The 16,638-nt window shown below is 33.6% G+C and overlaps 1 protein-coding gene across 6 annotated transcripts in view; it reads left to right on the top strand.

The window, feature by feature from the left end:
- Positions 1 to 16,638, top strand: part of FUT8 (fucosyltransferase 8) — a 139,774-nt gene that overhangs the window by 96,004 nt on the left and 27,132 nt on the right. For all 6 annotated transcript variants that reach the window (XR_012043064.1, XR_012043065.1, XM_072865156.1 and 3 more), the window contains one exon: positions 202 to 439. Coding sequence is in view for 4 of the 6 variants with exons in the window: in XM_072865156.1 (XP_072721257.1) it covers positions 202 to 439 (238 nt within the window). In the remaining 2 variants the exon portion in view is untranslated. The remainder of the gene's footprint in view (positions 1 to 201; positions 440 to 16,638) is intronic.

Below are 16,638 nucleotides of genomic sequence, written 5' to 3'. Positions count from 1 at the left end.
TATGTTCAATAACTGTTCATGTTCACAGTGAAGAATTCACATAACATTTTCATGGAGCTGAAGCTTACTCATCCATTTTAATATGAGATGTATTATAGCAAGATGACTTGTGTGATTTATAACATTTGTCAGTTGTTCAGAAAAAAGTATGCCTTTGTGTGTATCTTCTCTTCAGCTTCACTTTTTCATCCATACTTACAGAACCCGAAGGATTGCAGCAAAGCTAAGAAACTTGTGTGTAATATCAACAAAGGCTGTGGCTATGGTTGTCAACTTCATCATGTAGTCTACTGCTTTATGATCGCTTATGGCACTCAGCGAACACTCATTTTAGAGTCTCAGAATTGGCGCTATGCTACTGGTGGCTGGGAGACTGTATTTAGGCCTGTAAGCGAGACATGTACTGACAGATCAGGTACCACCACTGGACACTGGTCAGGTAAGACTTAATAACTCAAATAATTTCTTGTTGTTTTTTGCAGCTTCATTCACGTAGAACTATTTTGATACCTCTTTCTTTAATGTTATGTGGAGCGTAATAACTATGACTGCGATTGTATACATAAGCATCTTTTAAATCTTATTTTTTCATTGTATTGGAAAAAATATTATCCTTATTAAGATACCTCTGCTTTGGCAGAGATTTTTTAATACAAAATTTTTGTATTTCAGATTTAAATTATAATCCTTCAGCAGTCTGCCACTGTGTTATGTGCCAGATATGAATCCAATTTTTATGGGAAGAGAGTATTAAATAGAGGATGTTGTTGGTAAACTTTAAAACAATAAAGCATGTTTCAAATATAAAGCAAAAGAAATACAAAGATTATGGTATCCAATAGTCATTCACACACCAACAAAATAATGAAATAATTGAAATAATTTTTAATGTAAACTGAACTGACTCAAAATTCAGGTTGTAAAAACATTGGCAGTGCTACATACCTTTTTATTTGTAGATCAGTAAATTGATCCATTCTTATACTAGGCTGAACAATTTTGCTAGAATAACTAGATGGGGATTCATGTTTGGAGGATCAGATAGCTTTGTTTGTCTCCAAGTAAACAGCATTCATTTTAATAGAATTCTTGCAGTCAACATCTTGAAGAGTTATTAATATTTGCATGGTTTTATAGTTTTTTCTATATATTTAAAACATTTTTCAGGTATTAGTCAAAATTGAGTAGGTATACACACAATTGGAGATGGCTGGCAATATTCTAACTTTGCTTTTAAAAATTTTTTAAAAATTAAATTTCTGCACAGATAATTTTTATGTGAACAATTGTCAGCTTTTTAAAACATAGATTTTTATTGACTCTTCCCTTTTGTTAGGTGTATTTTTTCAAAGTCTGTAACTGGTATTAACAGTGAGAGTTTATAAATGTTACAATAAATGCAGGGAAGACACAGTTGATCAAAAAGAATACAACTGACTGTTCTTACCCAAGACTAGGTAAATTTAGTGAGATGTCTTCATTGATTAAAGGAGATTCTTGGAAAAAAGATAATTAAACAATTTGGGTTAGAGAGAGGTGGAATGTTGATTTTAATAATATTTTGTATTATTGACAATTATAGTCCACATAATAATTATTGGATGAGTAGATAACCTAACAATGGGTAGAAAATGGGCTAAGCTATGGACAAAAACAATTTAGAGTGGGAAACAGTAAGGGAGATACTGTGCTACTTTTCAGGCTATAGCTGTTTTATTTATCAGCACTGATGCAAATTTTGATTGTTAGCGTGTGGCACATTAATCTTATCCCAGAAAGGAATTTTGGCTCGGTAACTGCCTGCTTAAGGAGAGATAAGAAGGGCTGATACTTTTTGTTTATGTTAGTTGTGCCTACAGACTCAAGAACAGACTCAAGAATTTCTTTCCAGCATGTCCTGAAGGATGTATTTGGCAGCCACAATAGTGACTTGGATTTCATTGGGGCATCTAAAAAATTTGTAGGGATTTTCAGTAGACGATTGTGTAGACTACACTCCTCAATAAGAGACAGTGCACTGTTGAGATGTTATTTTAGCATACAGTTTTCTCATTAGAACTACAGGAGCTACAGCATGACTTTTGCAGACCAGTACTATCCCAGTGCCATAGAGGCAATATACAGTTTGTCTGTTTGGATTAGCAAGCAGAGCTTTTCAATTCTGGGTTGACAGAAACTGGTTTCCCCTCCCACTGTCTTCATTCTTCTTGTTCTGTTGGCTACCCTGATAAACAGATTTTGGATGGTGTGTAGAGTTACATGCAGGGAAGAATGGCCAGTCTCCAAGTCATCAGAGACTGTACACTGTACCCTAGAGTCACAAGAAGTATTCCCTTCCTTCATTTCTGACAGGTACAGGGTTACACTGTGTTTCAGGAGAACTCTGGACTAGTCACTGGGCTTGGAAATTAACATCAATGCTGACAGGAAAAGAAAAATGTAGACTTTCATTCCTTCACTTCATCTGTCTTTCTATCTTTGAAATAGTGGAACATATGGCCAGTCCCATACTTCCAGACAGGGAAAAATTGACAAGTGTGTCAGGTTCCAGTTGTCATTCCATAGTGATTGTGCCTCTCATAGTTTCTTAAATTATTTAAGTCCTCAAGCCTAATATAGGCAGAACTGATACCTTTCAAGGATTTCTAGTTACATATAGTGGAAGTGTCTGTATCTTCAACAATTGTACTACTTGGAATGATTGCTTTATAGTTATTTTACTTCCTACTGAAAATTCTTGGGAGTTGTGTTGTATGCTAGGGTTGTTTTTTTGAAAGTGATGTTTTGTTTGTTTCATTTGTGTTCCTTTTTTCCCAGAGAATCAGTAACATTTCCTATTCATTGGATCCAATAGTACCTGAAGATCTTTGTTATCTGGCTGATTAGCAGTTTAGTGAGGAAGTGTGCCGTGGATGTTATGTAGAGGAAGGATAATTGCCTGTGCAGTGGACAATTGAGCCCAGGGCCTATTTGAGGCCAGTCATAACAAGAATTAAACTTTGCAGAAATTTCCTTGATCCAACACATTGTATGTGTGTAAGCAACAGCCAGATCTCATAGTTTCCACTGTTGCCTCTGTGGAAAAGGTTTTACAAATATTTTTCTACTTCAAAATATTCCTCCAATTAGCTGTTTGTAGCTTCTTAGAAGGTTCAGATATGATAACCTTGCTGAATTCAGAGGAAGGCAGGGCAGGGTAAAATGTTATAGGGAACTGTAGTTTAGGATAAAATGCAGAAACAGTACTTACCTTTCCAAAGCAAGCACACATCTCTAGTTACAGTAAGCTAGTCTTTTGTCTTCTGTGGATGGTAAAGAACATTTCCAAGTCCTTATTTTAGATACCACACCAAGAACAATGCTGATTAAAAACAAAACCTTTTCATCATGAATATAGCCAAACAAGTTCCCTAGAGAGGGTGTGCAGTCTCCATCTTTGGAGGCTTTCAAGACCTGTCTGGCTGAAGCGCCTGAACAACCTGTTCTAATCTCATGGCCGAGCCTGCTTTGAGAAGTAGTTTGGAGTAGATGTCCTCCTGACCTATAAAATGTGTGATCTGGACAAACTTAGTAAAGGAGTTCAACTGTGGGACGTCTAATTTTGTAGAAATTGTAAAATTCTAAAGACTAAAAATTGTAAAGTCTAAACTTTGTATATAACTTTGCATATAAAAATAGTGTGTCTTTGCTGTGTATATATAACATTAATTATATATTAAAAATATTCACAGAAGTGAATGCTTATATCTCCATATCCATGTAAATAACAGATATGGACCAAAAAGTCAGAAAATTGTATCATCCTCAAGAATTAATTTCATGTAATTTGCAGGTGTGCATAGAATAATAATTTAGTAAATTGTTTCATGGCAAAATTGTTTAAATCTGTACATTTATCTTCTTTTGAATTAAATTGCCTCTGCTTGACATTTTGTTTTATTTGTATTAGCAACATGAAGTTTTGAGGTTTCTGAAGTCTATCTTCAGCAAAACAATTTAGATAGTAATCTCTTCTACAAAGACTTAAGAGGCTTCTAAGAGCTGAGAATATATATATCTTTAAAATATTATTGGTCCAGTCCTCTCCTAACTAGGCATAAAAGCTAAGCTTGTCTATTTCAGAAAAAAATAGCATGTTTTTGGAATTTTCCTTTTCCTTCATTTCGCTCAAACACTTTCATACTGTCATTCTAGAGAAAAAAATCTTAATAAGAGATGGTTGTATGTATGTTCTTTTTAATTTTAAAATTATACGTTGCCTGGAATTGTAACTTATTTGCAGTTCATTTTCCCCTGATATCTGTGGCTGAACTATTTATGAATAATTTAGGTAGGAATTGTTATAAGAAATATGTGTGACTTCCTAGTAATAAGAGCTAAAATATAGAGAACTTGTGAAGACGTATTTATCATTAATTTTTCATTAATTTTCTTTAAAATAATTAGTTATATTGAGCATGAATATTTTTAATTGCCAGGTCATAATGTTCTGTTATCATTGCAACATGCTAAAACAGGGTAGGCCTCTTTTTATCACTTTTTACTTGCTAATCTATGATGTCCTGGCGGCATTCCCCAATAATACATTGAAGGGGGGCTATAAAATAACTAAATAAAAAAGTGGAACCATACACTAAATGGTAAGAGAAAGATTAAAAGAAAGATTAAGAGAAAGGAAAGATTAATATGCAGTTAGAAGTCATATATGCATTACATGGTGGAGAATGAAGGGATGTGGAGGTAAAGAAGCCATCTGCATGTTTTAGCACTACACAGTGTATGCTCCTTCCTATAAGGCGTGCAAACAAGTAAGATGAAAGATAACTTGAAAAAGGGAACCTGAAACAAAGTTTCCTGCAGTTATATTTGAATATTGACTTTGCTGCCTCTAGCCATGGTTTGATGAATGAATACTTTTAAGGGAGGGGTACCCTGGGAAAAATGGCAGAGCTCTTCATTTGGTGATAGTGCCAGCTTTTAAGTATACATTGAACTATAATCTTAAAATATGAATTAACTAATATGTTTATATGTATAATTCAATAAAGAGGATACTGTGGGTACACAAAATTAATTTTTAATTTATTAAAGCCAATCAGGCAACAGTAATCAAAAGGACTAAATGAAAATTGCAACCTCAAACCATAGAAAGTTCTGCAGAATTAATTGCAATAAATAAAAAAGTTTAATTCCATGAACTAGATCTTCCTTGACAGTAGGTTTTTTATTACGTAAATCAGATGAATATTTAGTATTAGCCTAAAAGACCCTTTAACTTGCATGCAATTGTATGAATTATTTTGCTCCCATACCTCTCTTCTTTATAAAATCTTGCAGAAAAAATTGATCCATTTCTATTTCTAATTCTTAATATGTTTTTTTATACACTGACTTTCATTATTTACATTTTAATTCAAGCAAATTTACATTACTGTGAAGCATACTGGAGAATGGTGATTTGAGAGAACAGAGCAGAACAGCAATCTGTCTTCTGTTTTCTCTTTGTTTCAGTTGTGTTAATCTTGAAATCAAGCTACTGATATTGCGTAGATTTTTTTGTTGTGAAGGTGCTTTGTAAGATGCTCTATATGAAGACATTTGTGTATGTAAACATGAAAAAATATTTAGAAAGTGGTAACTCTTAAAAGGACTTTAGAATTCTAATGAGGTAGGTCTGAGTTTTCAGAGCCATGCAGTAGCCTAAGAGAGCAAAGTGTCCTTATGTCTAAGTGGAAAGTTATTGAATAGTAGCAAGAAGTTATTTTTGTCTTGCAGAGCAATGGCCAGGCTGCAGCACACTGTCTAGTTTTGTTATCTGGCCTTCAGAATGCATATTGATAAATATGAAAGGATTCTCAGAAAGAACTACACTGATTTGTAATGCAGATTTTTCTGGCCTTAGTGAGAGATTAAAGAACATAATTCAATTTAAAAATGAAGCAAGTTTAAAAAGCTGGTCCTGCCACATTTTATAGGCATTTCTCTATAGGAAAAATTTCTACTTTTAGACAAAAGCATGTGGCTGGACAATTCAGATTGGAAATAAGGTCTGTCTTTTGCAGAAAGATTGTCTGACTACTGTAATAATTTATTCAGGGGATATGGTAGATTCTCCACCAGTAAGTCTTCATTTCATCAAGATTATATGTGTTCTTGAAAACTGTGGAATATCTCCTTTTCAATCTTTCAATATTTTGCATGTGTGGCATAGAACGTTATTGTGGTTTCAGTGACCCAGTTGAAGCTGCATCTGGTATACGGTAAACAGGCTAGGATATAGAGCCATCAGCAGCTTAGGAGCTATGCCTCGGATGAGCACAGGTAGAGTCATTTATTTTAAACAGTCCTTTACCTGAAGTTGCTCAAGAGATTGGAACAGCAGAAAAACAAAAGGAAAAATAAATTGACACATTTTTAAAAGTGGGTATTTTACTTTTTTGAGTAAGGTGAATCAATCCATGAAAATAAACACAAAGTATAACTAAAGAGTTAGATGTTGTCTTTGAGCACGTGGCAATCCTTTTTCACTTTCAAATATCAGATCAGTGCTTAACTTCATGAACCAAAACTGTTAGTGGAATAAAAGAAGCAAAGTCTTAGAGGCAAATGGAAGTCAAATTCATTTAACCAGCTGATCTTACAGTGAAGGAGAACACTTATAAAACCCTAAAAACTTAGGAAAACATATAGAAAGATGGGATGGAGGGGGAGAGAGATTGATTTGTGTTATTGAGCCTACTTTACTATACATAATGTCGTTGAGGTCATTGCAAATCTCCTCTCAAGTTAGAGATGGTTATAAATTCTGGAAAAAGACCTTTTCTAATGGATAAAAATTTACTTTAAGGTCCTTTGGAGCATTTTGAAATCCTCTTCTGATTAGAAGTCTTTGAGTCAAAAATATTCTGAGTATATAATATTCAGAAATAAAAATTGAACTGATAGAGGTGAATTCAAAATCACACATGGGGTAATGAGGCAAAGATTTCAGTATATTCCAAAAGCAATTACATTCTTTCCTGGTAGCAATTATATGTCATGAGGCAAGTAAAAGAAATTGCTTTTCTTTTTGTGTGTTTTTGTTTTTGTTTTTTTTTTTACATTTGTTTATGCTAATGTTATCACCAGCAGACCAGATAAAAGTACTGTATGTCTTTCTCAGTTTTACCACTTCTTAAGTTAAGAATTAGGCATACAACATTTTTTATCAACATTTTGCAATTCAGTATTTAGTGTTGCTTTTTATGGAATTTATATCTATTATAAAACATAAGTTGATGCTTTTTGGATCTCAGAGAAACTGAACAGCATGCTTTGCTGTAGCTTTACAAGTAATTTTTACAAGTAAAAAGACCATTTGTGATTCTGTTTTGAACCATGGGTAGAGAAGATTGTAGTGTTTTCCTGCTATGAACTGATTCTCATTAGCTTTTATTCACATAAAAAACAGTTTCTGGAGAGGTAGGTTCTTCTCATATATGTAAAAAAAGCTCTTCAGAATACTATAAAGTAAGTTGTATTTAGAAGATACCTGGTAAGGTAATTGAACTCAGTTCCAAGATCCATGTGTAACAAAAAGAAAACTGTTAAGTATATTCCTGTTTTTTTCCCTTAGTCCTTCTTTAAAAAGGGTTTACTTATATAGATCATCTGCCCATTGCAGCAAAAGTGAAGAGTCCAGGCTTCCTTTAGCCCTAAAATAAGTTAAATTGTAGCCCAAAAGTACATTATTTATTTTTAATTATTTTTAAATTCTTGCTATAGCTTTTTGCTTGTTATGAAAATGTGGCTATCCAAATCAGAAAAGAAAGTATTTGTCATAGCTGCATTTATATAATGTAGGTCATTTTCTGAAAATTGGAAAATAGTGTCTGTAATTATTGTTTCTGTTATAGAAGCTCCTAAAAGCCTTGTTGCAACAGGTATTTTCCAGGGAGATAGTATTATAGACTGTAAAATCTTGCAATCAGAATTAGGACCAATAAGATAGACGCAGCAGAAGATATTACTAGAGTGTGTAATTTTATACCTAGTGAAATCCGCATGAAGGCATTTAACTCTTGGATTAATATTTAAATATAGTGTACAGCAAAGTTGTTAATAGTTATAATCCCATCCTGCTGTTTAGTCGCCTGGTGTTCATTGCAGACATAGCAGAGAAATGAAGATACTTGCAAAAGCAATTTCTATACTTGTTGGGAAGTAGGATCAAGTAGTAAAATACAGAAGCAGGTTTTGAAAAAGAACAGCGTTGTTCTGTTCAGACACCTGAGAATAAAAAAGAAATCTTCAGAAGGACTTTTGGTTTGGAGGGACTACAGACAAAAGGAGTAGAAGTGTCACAGTCAGAAATTGCCTGGATGATGTCACAACATTAACTTAAATGCTGTGAGTATCAACATACAAGTATTAGTTATCTCCTTAGCAATTCATAATTAACTCTGTGTTACTCAGCTTGTCCTTTATGTGTTATTACATTATTTGCTGTGTCAGCCTTATATACGTTTCCATCTGTTAAAAACATCATGCCATTTCAAAAATGAACAAGATTCTAAAAACTGAAAAACATATACCAAGATGCTGTTGGGGTGTGAATTTTTTACCACTGCTGGGAAGATAATGTTGTAGCAATGAAGTCAGTTTTTTAGATATGAACACAGTAAGAATTTCAGGAATACAATACTTTCTTTAAAAAAGAAAACATAAAAAGGTAGTGTTTTTTATTGTTATAGATTCTCTCTTCAATTGTTGCAACCTGTACTACAGTTACAGCACTTAACTTCTTAGGTTTTTTTTTTTTTTAGGCTCAGTCATCTACATCTCTGCAGTCATTAGCTGTTGTCTGGCATTATTTTTTATGTTAAAATTAACTTTGTGCACTTCTCTGCTTCGTATTTTGTCAGTTTAGAAAAACTTCTAAGACTGAGGATAATTTTCCAGAAAATTTTATGGCCAGCATTGCAATTAGCATTATTCTGTCCTTAAAACCCCATCCCTGTTTTCTCCTACTTACGGGATGAAACACTGGAAGGATAAAGGAGAAAACAAGATAAGAACTGAAACATTCTTTACTCCATGATAACACTCTGTCTGAAGAATATTGCTGAATTAACAGAATGAACAGAACATTACTGTTATGTAGCGCCCATTTATTAGAGTAAGCTTGATATGTAATTAATATTACCAGTTGTGGTTAGCTAATTATTTGTGGATAGTAACGGCTGTTGAAAGATTTTGTTTTTAGCTATGGGTCTAAAATGTAACTGCTTAGGAAGTCAAGTGTGCTTTTGAAAATTGTGTTTTGTTGAAGAATACAATTTTTTAATTGTTCTTAATATTTACATCATTAACTTTTTTGAAAATTGTCTAAAAACCCTGTGTACAATGCAAAACATTCAGATATTACTGCAGGATATACCTTTATTAAAATATTGTATGAGTCAATAATAATTTAATATTCTAAGAAAACCTTTATTACATAGTCTCATATTTTTGTCATTACATGTCTGTGAATGCCATCTCAACTAACATGTTAAATTGCAGATCCTTATGCAAGTGAAGATACTGAATTTGAAGTTCTTGGGTGCGACTCATAATTGTTTTACTTTCCCTTTTTTTTTTTTTTTTTTTAACCTGTAGTCATGCAGGAGTTTATGAGATTAGTTTACATGGAAAGACAGTATAGTACCTCTCACAGCACCTCTTGCAACACACCTTAAAGTTTGGGTTTAATGGTCTGCATTCCAATTAACATTTTAATTTTACTTTTTCCCACTGTTGGACATAAAAAACAGCTCTTGTTATTTAAAAATAAAAAAAATTAATGCAGTATATGCTCTAAGAAATTATATGCAGATTTTAGTTATTTCACAACCTTGATTTTCTTTTTTTAATGCATGTGTGTACTGTATCTTGACAATAGTTGACATGTTCCAGTGGAAATGTGTTAAGACATTTTTCTTACTTTATTGGCATACTACTCTTAAACATTTTGTAGCTACAGTGGAAGTTTAGTTAGGTGGGAAGACTAAATAAGAGAAACCAGATAAGTGAATTTGGTAGGGGGGAAAAAGAATCTGAAATGTCCATCCACTTCTCTAAGATAAAATTAGAAAGTTATCTTTGCATCTTAGAAATCTTAGAAAGCAGAATTTAGATAAATCAAATTTAGCTTGCGTGAGTGTAGGGATTTCTCAGTTTAGGACACTACATATCATTTGTAAGGTTATATGCTGTGTGTGTATCTCCCAGATCTCTGAAACAAAGTACTTTCTTCCAGACAGAGGGATGAAACTGAGAAAAAAAGGGGAGAGAAACATAACTCAGACCTTCAGTGATATCATTGTTGTCCTGCCTTCAGCTTGCAATTCTGGTATTGTTGTGGAGAAACATTTTCTGCTAGGGTGATAAGAAGATGCCAGAAGAAACAGAAGTCTACAAATAGAATGGGAGGCTGAAATTCCTGATTTGAAATCTGTATCAGAAATTTATGGGATGTTTCAGTACTCACAGTAATTTCTGTGATAAGAACAGATGATGTCATGCAGCAGAGGTATAGCCATGTCTGCTTGAAATAAGAAATAAATAACAGTAAATAAAAAGAATCTAAACAATCCACTACAATGTTTCATTTAAAAAAGGGAGCTACATAAAAATAAGTTGAACTGCTTATAAAAAGGGACTAAATGCTTGCAAGCAGCATGGAGATTACATAAAACATGGACCAGACTCATACCATCTGTCAAAACCCCCTCTTTTTTAAAAAAGGCAAATGTGGTGAAGTTGCTTGATGTTGTTAAAAGGCATTTGAAAAAAAAAAAACAAAACCCAAACAAATTTTGTATAAATCAGAAAAATAGGAAAGAATATAATTTCTAGCAAATTACATATGAAAATGTGGTGAGGAAGGCCAAAAAAGATTTTGAGAAGCTTGCTAAAGGCAAAAAACCAGATAATAAATCCTTTTTCAAACACATCAAAATAAGGAAGCCTGCCAGAAAATCTGGAGGGCCAATAGATGATCAAGGGATGAAAGGAGCACTGAAAGAAGACAAGACTGTAGTACAAACTATAAAATCTTTCGTATCCATATTCATTATAGAAGAGCTTAGGAAGGCTCCATTCTGGAATCTTTCTTCATAGTGCACACTTTGGATGCTCTTTCTCAAACCAGTGCCACTAAAAGCATTTTACAACAAAACATTTTGTTTGTAATTGCTATTTGTTTGTAATTGCTATTTGTTTGTAATTGCTATTTGTTTGTAATTGCTGTTCTACAAAATAATGGAAGGTGGCTGAAGGAACACCAATTTTCAAAAAGGATTCTAGCAAATCACAGACTCTGTATTGAACAAATTGGCAGAAATCATAATGAAGAATCAAGTCAGGGGATACACAGAAAAGTATGTTGTAGTGGAGAAGAGTAAATGAGAGTTTTATAGAAGGAAATAGTGTCTCATAAATTTAGTGGATTTATTTGAAAGAGGCAAAAAACATGTGGGTGTGGAAGACTGAGTTCATTTAATATCTCACACTTCAAAAAGGCACTTCAGAAGGCTTCCCCAGATGTAAACTGCCATGAGATAGAAGAGGAGCTCCTGATGTGTATAAAATTGGGTTAAAAGAAACTTCAGAGTGAAAGGGTAGAAATTAATGATTAATATTCCTTAGAGAAGTCACCAGCAGAGACTGATGCAAGCTTTACTCTTCAACATATTCATGTATCATCTGGCAAAGAGAATGTGAGATGGCAATACTTCTGATGATAATAACGTATTTTGGTTAGTGAAGGTGAAATTCTTTGTGAAGAGTTACAGAAGGCTCTTGCAGTAGTAAGTGACTGCGAAATAAAATAGCAGAGGAAAGTCTGTTTTGATAAAGACCAAGTAATGGGGAAGAACATCCCTGAACTATACAGTCAGTGGTGAGATCTGGCTATGTATTGCTATTTAGGAAGTGTGGAAGCACATCCAGTGGCCAGTATACCGTAGTAACATGTTTGCCTAAAAACTTGTGCTTAAACTTAGTGTGCGATTAACATTTGCTGTTCAATATATCACCTTCAGTATTAGAGAGTGCCTATTTAAGTGGTAATACTAAAGGAACTGAGTGGCTCAATTCATGTACAGTGAGAATAAGGTTTTTCATTTTCAGGTCACAAGTTCATATCTATAGTTCAAAACCAGTCTGACTGGATGTTTGATTGCATCTCTGAAATAAGTGTATGGAGTTCTTGAGCCACTGCTGCTCTTGACCCATATTTTGGCAGCCTTCCCAGAAGCAGAAAGGCTTGCATGAACTGAGCAAGTTGAATTCTGTTGTCCCCTCTGTCCCGAGGTCAGAGTAAAGCCCTGTTGATGATGTGGTGTGTTTGCCAATGTTTTGCATTTTTTGTGTGTAAGTAGAAAACTACATACTTCAGTTTTCTGCACAGCTGTTGTCACAAGTATACCATTTTCTTTCAGAAAACTGTAAGGAGAAAGTATATAAATAGCTGTAACTTTTTCACAAAGAATGTTAAGTGTGATCAGTATTAAAATCAAGTAGCTGTACATTGTCATTCTGCTTATTCCTGAAATCAGAATTACAGGAGATGCAGTCATTTTTCGTAACCAGCTTTATTTCTTTTGTTTTTACATAGAAGAATGTTTGCTTTTGGTATTTCAGTGGGTTTGGGTTTTTGTTGTTGTTTTTGTTTTTAACAATATTTTAACATAGTCTTACAACTTGTGACACAAAGTTCACTTGTGCAATCCCAAATCTGCCATAGTAAACTATAAATCTATTTGTATTTTAGTAAATTCCTCATAAAATACATCTGTGTGCTCTTTCACGCTAGAATCAATCAAGCCCACAATATTGAATCTTAATTCTGATTAAGCCATTTATAGGCTAAGTGTACTCTTGGTTCTCATTTAATTGTATGAAGAATTACACTAAATCTGTTCTTGATAAAGGAATGGTGTTCTTAGAGGTTGTTTTCCATGTCAGCAGCATTTTTTTGCAGGATGGGAGATAAATAGGGATACATTGCTTTTAAATACAGCCATTAAATGTTCCAGTGGCAGAAGTAACGATGTATATATTTCTTTAATATTTGACGTATATAACTGCGCTATCTATCCGATAATGTTCAAGGAGCAAAAATGTGGAGATTTTGTACAAAGAGTTCTCCTTATGTCATTGTTAATTTAGATTGATATTTGATGTCCATATAAAATGTGATTGACTGTTTGATAATAGTTCCATGCATGGGCAGGGCCATAAGCAGACTAGCAAATGCATTGTTCAATGAGAATTATTTAAGTATGTTGAAGTGAATGAAGATAACCTAGAACAAGGGATTTTTATTCATGAATAAATATGTCCACTGAAATAATTATTTTCAAAATAGTAGGGACTTATTTCCCTACATTTCTTGATTAGGGGAAGTTGAAGCACTGCTGTTATTTTGTAGATCTAGAAATCTAAGTACATGAAGGGGGGAAAAAGGACTCTTGGCTCTGTTCTCTGCAGTGGTACCAATAACTGATCACATATTTGATCACGTATCTTATGCTGTTTGTATGAAATATTACCTTTTGAAGCATGGCTTTCCCGTTTTCCTAAAAGATTGATGTTGCCCCAATATACCAGCAAAACTAGTACTAGCAGGTTAGTGATTAGTTGCAAACTTTTCTCACAAGTATTAAATTATGGATGATTGGTAAACAAATGCCAAGTTTCCATTACAAACTGTAAAAGTTTTTTGCTTAACTGTCACTCTTCTAAGAATTGTTCCATAAGCAAAAAGCTACAAGTTGTCCTAATATTCGAGTTTATTGGATTTAAGGTAACCATTCTGTACTTGAAAAGTTGTACTGTAACATGTATGCTAGGGAAGAATACAAGTGTGTTTTGTGTTCAAATGAAAAAAAAAAAGTTTTTTTAATATCAAGAGACAGCATTAGGCAAATTGAGATTAAAATTACCTCAGAAATATGTTGGGTCTCAAACAATCTTTACAAAGTTTCAAATGTTAATCTGAGTTTTTTGTTTGGCTGCATAAATTGCAATCCAAACTGAAGCATTCTCAGATTTTGAGGAAATTATCACCTGCATTCAAGTTTCAAATTATATTCTAATGCATTACAATGTCAGCAATGTTATGGTTAAGTAATAATACTTACTTTTAACTAATCTTTAAACAAGGGTAATCCAAACTGGCAGCTGTGGGGTCAAATTCAAGTCATGAAAACATTTCATCCAAACCCTTCCTATGTCTTGAAAATGGTTACCACCATTTCCAGGTGAAAGGCATTGCAGAACACCTCCAGCTCTATGGGTTATCACTCTGATACTTGGGAATGTATCATTTAATATGGGGTCATCTTTTCTATTAATGCAGATACTATTAATTCTGTATAGAGAGGCTGTAGTTCAAGGCTGGATGTTTCATTCATTTCAGTATAACTTTGCCAAATCCTAAAGGGTTCTTGTCTTTTTGCATTTGAGTAATGAATAAAAAACAACCTAAAAAATGTCAGCTAATTACTCAAGACCTATTTCTTGTATAGATTCAAATTTCATATTGAAAAGATTATTGCTATATATTTTGTTAGACATGAAGAATCAACTAAGTAGGCAAATGGTACAGTTTTTCCACTATGTGAAATAACTGAAAGCTATACCAAGACTTTTAAGGCAGAAATAATTTCTTGCATTTTATATTTGTTTCTCAATCTTTAGGCCCTCAGCTCACTGATTTTTTCCTGGTGTTGTGAACAGATAAGAAATTTGAAAACCTGCATTTTATTACATTGGTCCTCTACCTACATTGGAAGACAGACATTTATTTTGTTAAGATTGCATAGGAAACAATATTTAATATTCCAATGAAAAAAACCTTTTACTATAATCTCATATTTTTGACATTACATGTCCATGAATGCCATCTAACACATTTTGTAGAGAAATCATTAGAACCTATTTTCCTTTATCTGCTGTTACATAAATCCTGGGACAAATCTCAGAAACATAGGTGTTTTGTTTGCAAGTGCCTTTAACTCCTATAAGAAACAGTAGTGGTTTTAAGTTTCTAATAGTGTGCAAATTAAGAATACTTTATTACTGTAATAGTTATGGAGAAAACTTTCATATTTATATGGAAGTTACATTGTTCTTTATTCATTCTTCCATTACATTTTCCCCTTATTTTCTTTGGAAAATACCAAATTCTGTCTTCAGATGATAGACCACTTGAAAATGGCATACATGCTATGACCAAAGACCACAAAAATTTCCTTTTCCATTATTGCAGGCTTACACTCTTGTTTTTCCTGCTTTTATGTTAGTAGACCATATGAAGTAGAATGCATCCCTGTTTCTCTCAGTTCCTTTCACATGCACTGTTAAGGTGAAGTGTGCCTCACTGCTTTGAATTTCCAACAGCATAGCAGTTTTATTCTCTGCTGTTTTATTTATGGCTAAATAAACTGTCTTTTTGTCTACGTGCACCTCGAGGGTTGTGTTCCATCTGGACTTGCATATGAAGGTATTTTCACTAATTCACTGAAAGAAGAGTCTTCCAAGTGGTCAAATTAGGACAAGACAAGATTGGGAGCTCAAGTTATAAACCACTATCTCAAAAAGACAGTAACTGCCTTGTCTAAACTGGGAGCCCTTCTCCACTAGAGGCCTGGACAGCCAACTCTGAATATTAAGCTCCATTCTCATGACCTGTTGAAAACTTTTAGGTCTCCTAAAATACCATCTTGAGGTAGTCTTGGTTTTTGCATGCTTATACATGCTTGTTACAGGCTCCTACATATGTCCAATTAGCATATGCATGCCAGAGACCAGTCCCTGCAGATAAGTCCCTGCAGCTGTTAAAGGATTATTATAAAAGTAAGTTGTTTATATTATATTCCAGAAAAGACAATCTAATATTCAAAGCAAGTATTTGGAAGTATTTTCAAGTATATGGTAATTAATGTTAGACTGAAATAAAGAATAAGCTTCAGTGGAATTGTTTCAAATCAAATCCAAAATTATTTTTTCTTCAATATTGCTGTAAAGATCTTTTCTATATGCTTTCCTAAGTTATTTCAGCTATCCTTATGTAAGATCTTACTTCTAAATTATCAACTCTGACTACTGTTTGCATGAATGACTAAACCTGGATAACATGGCAAAACCCCTTTGCGTTTATAAAAGTGTATTTGCTTATGCAAATACATTTATGATATTTTCTGGTAGCCAGGGAGCTGGAGCTCTTCTCACACAGGTACCCCTTTCATATAGGCTGTTTAGATGAAATGGGGCATTGTTCAAAAGCAGTTTGAATATATAAAGATAAAAGGAAAAAATAAATTACTAGTAAGCTTCTTGATTTCTTAGTTTGACAGTCAGCTGAAAATGCCTTCACTGACTGTAATATGAAGTCAATTTGTGCAATCATACACTTCATCTGTAAACTTTCCAGCTGGCATGCTGGATATCTAAACAATTGAGGAAGGGGAAAATCTTTACTTTTTAATGTGCTCTCAAAGTGATGTGACAATGGCCATAAAAAACTTCTAATAAGTGATGAGAAGTTTTCAATAGAGTGAAACAGAAGTATAGGTCTTCATAATGCAGCTCACCTGAGCTTACTAAAAA

The sequence above is a fragment of the Ciconia boyciana genome, chromosome 6 (genome assembly GCF_034638445.1).
Source record: "Ciconia boyciana chromosome 6, ASM3463844v1, whole genome shotgun sequence".
In the NCBI taxonomy this organism is placed as follows: domain Eukaryota; kingdom Metazoa; phylum Chordata; class Aves; order Ciconiiformes; family Ciconiidae; genus Ciconia; species Ciconia boyciana.
Note: the sequence above shows the minus strand (reverse complement) of the source record. Positions and strands in the feature narration are given on the sequence as shown.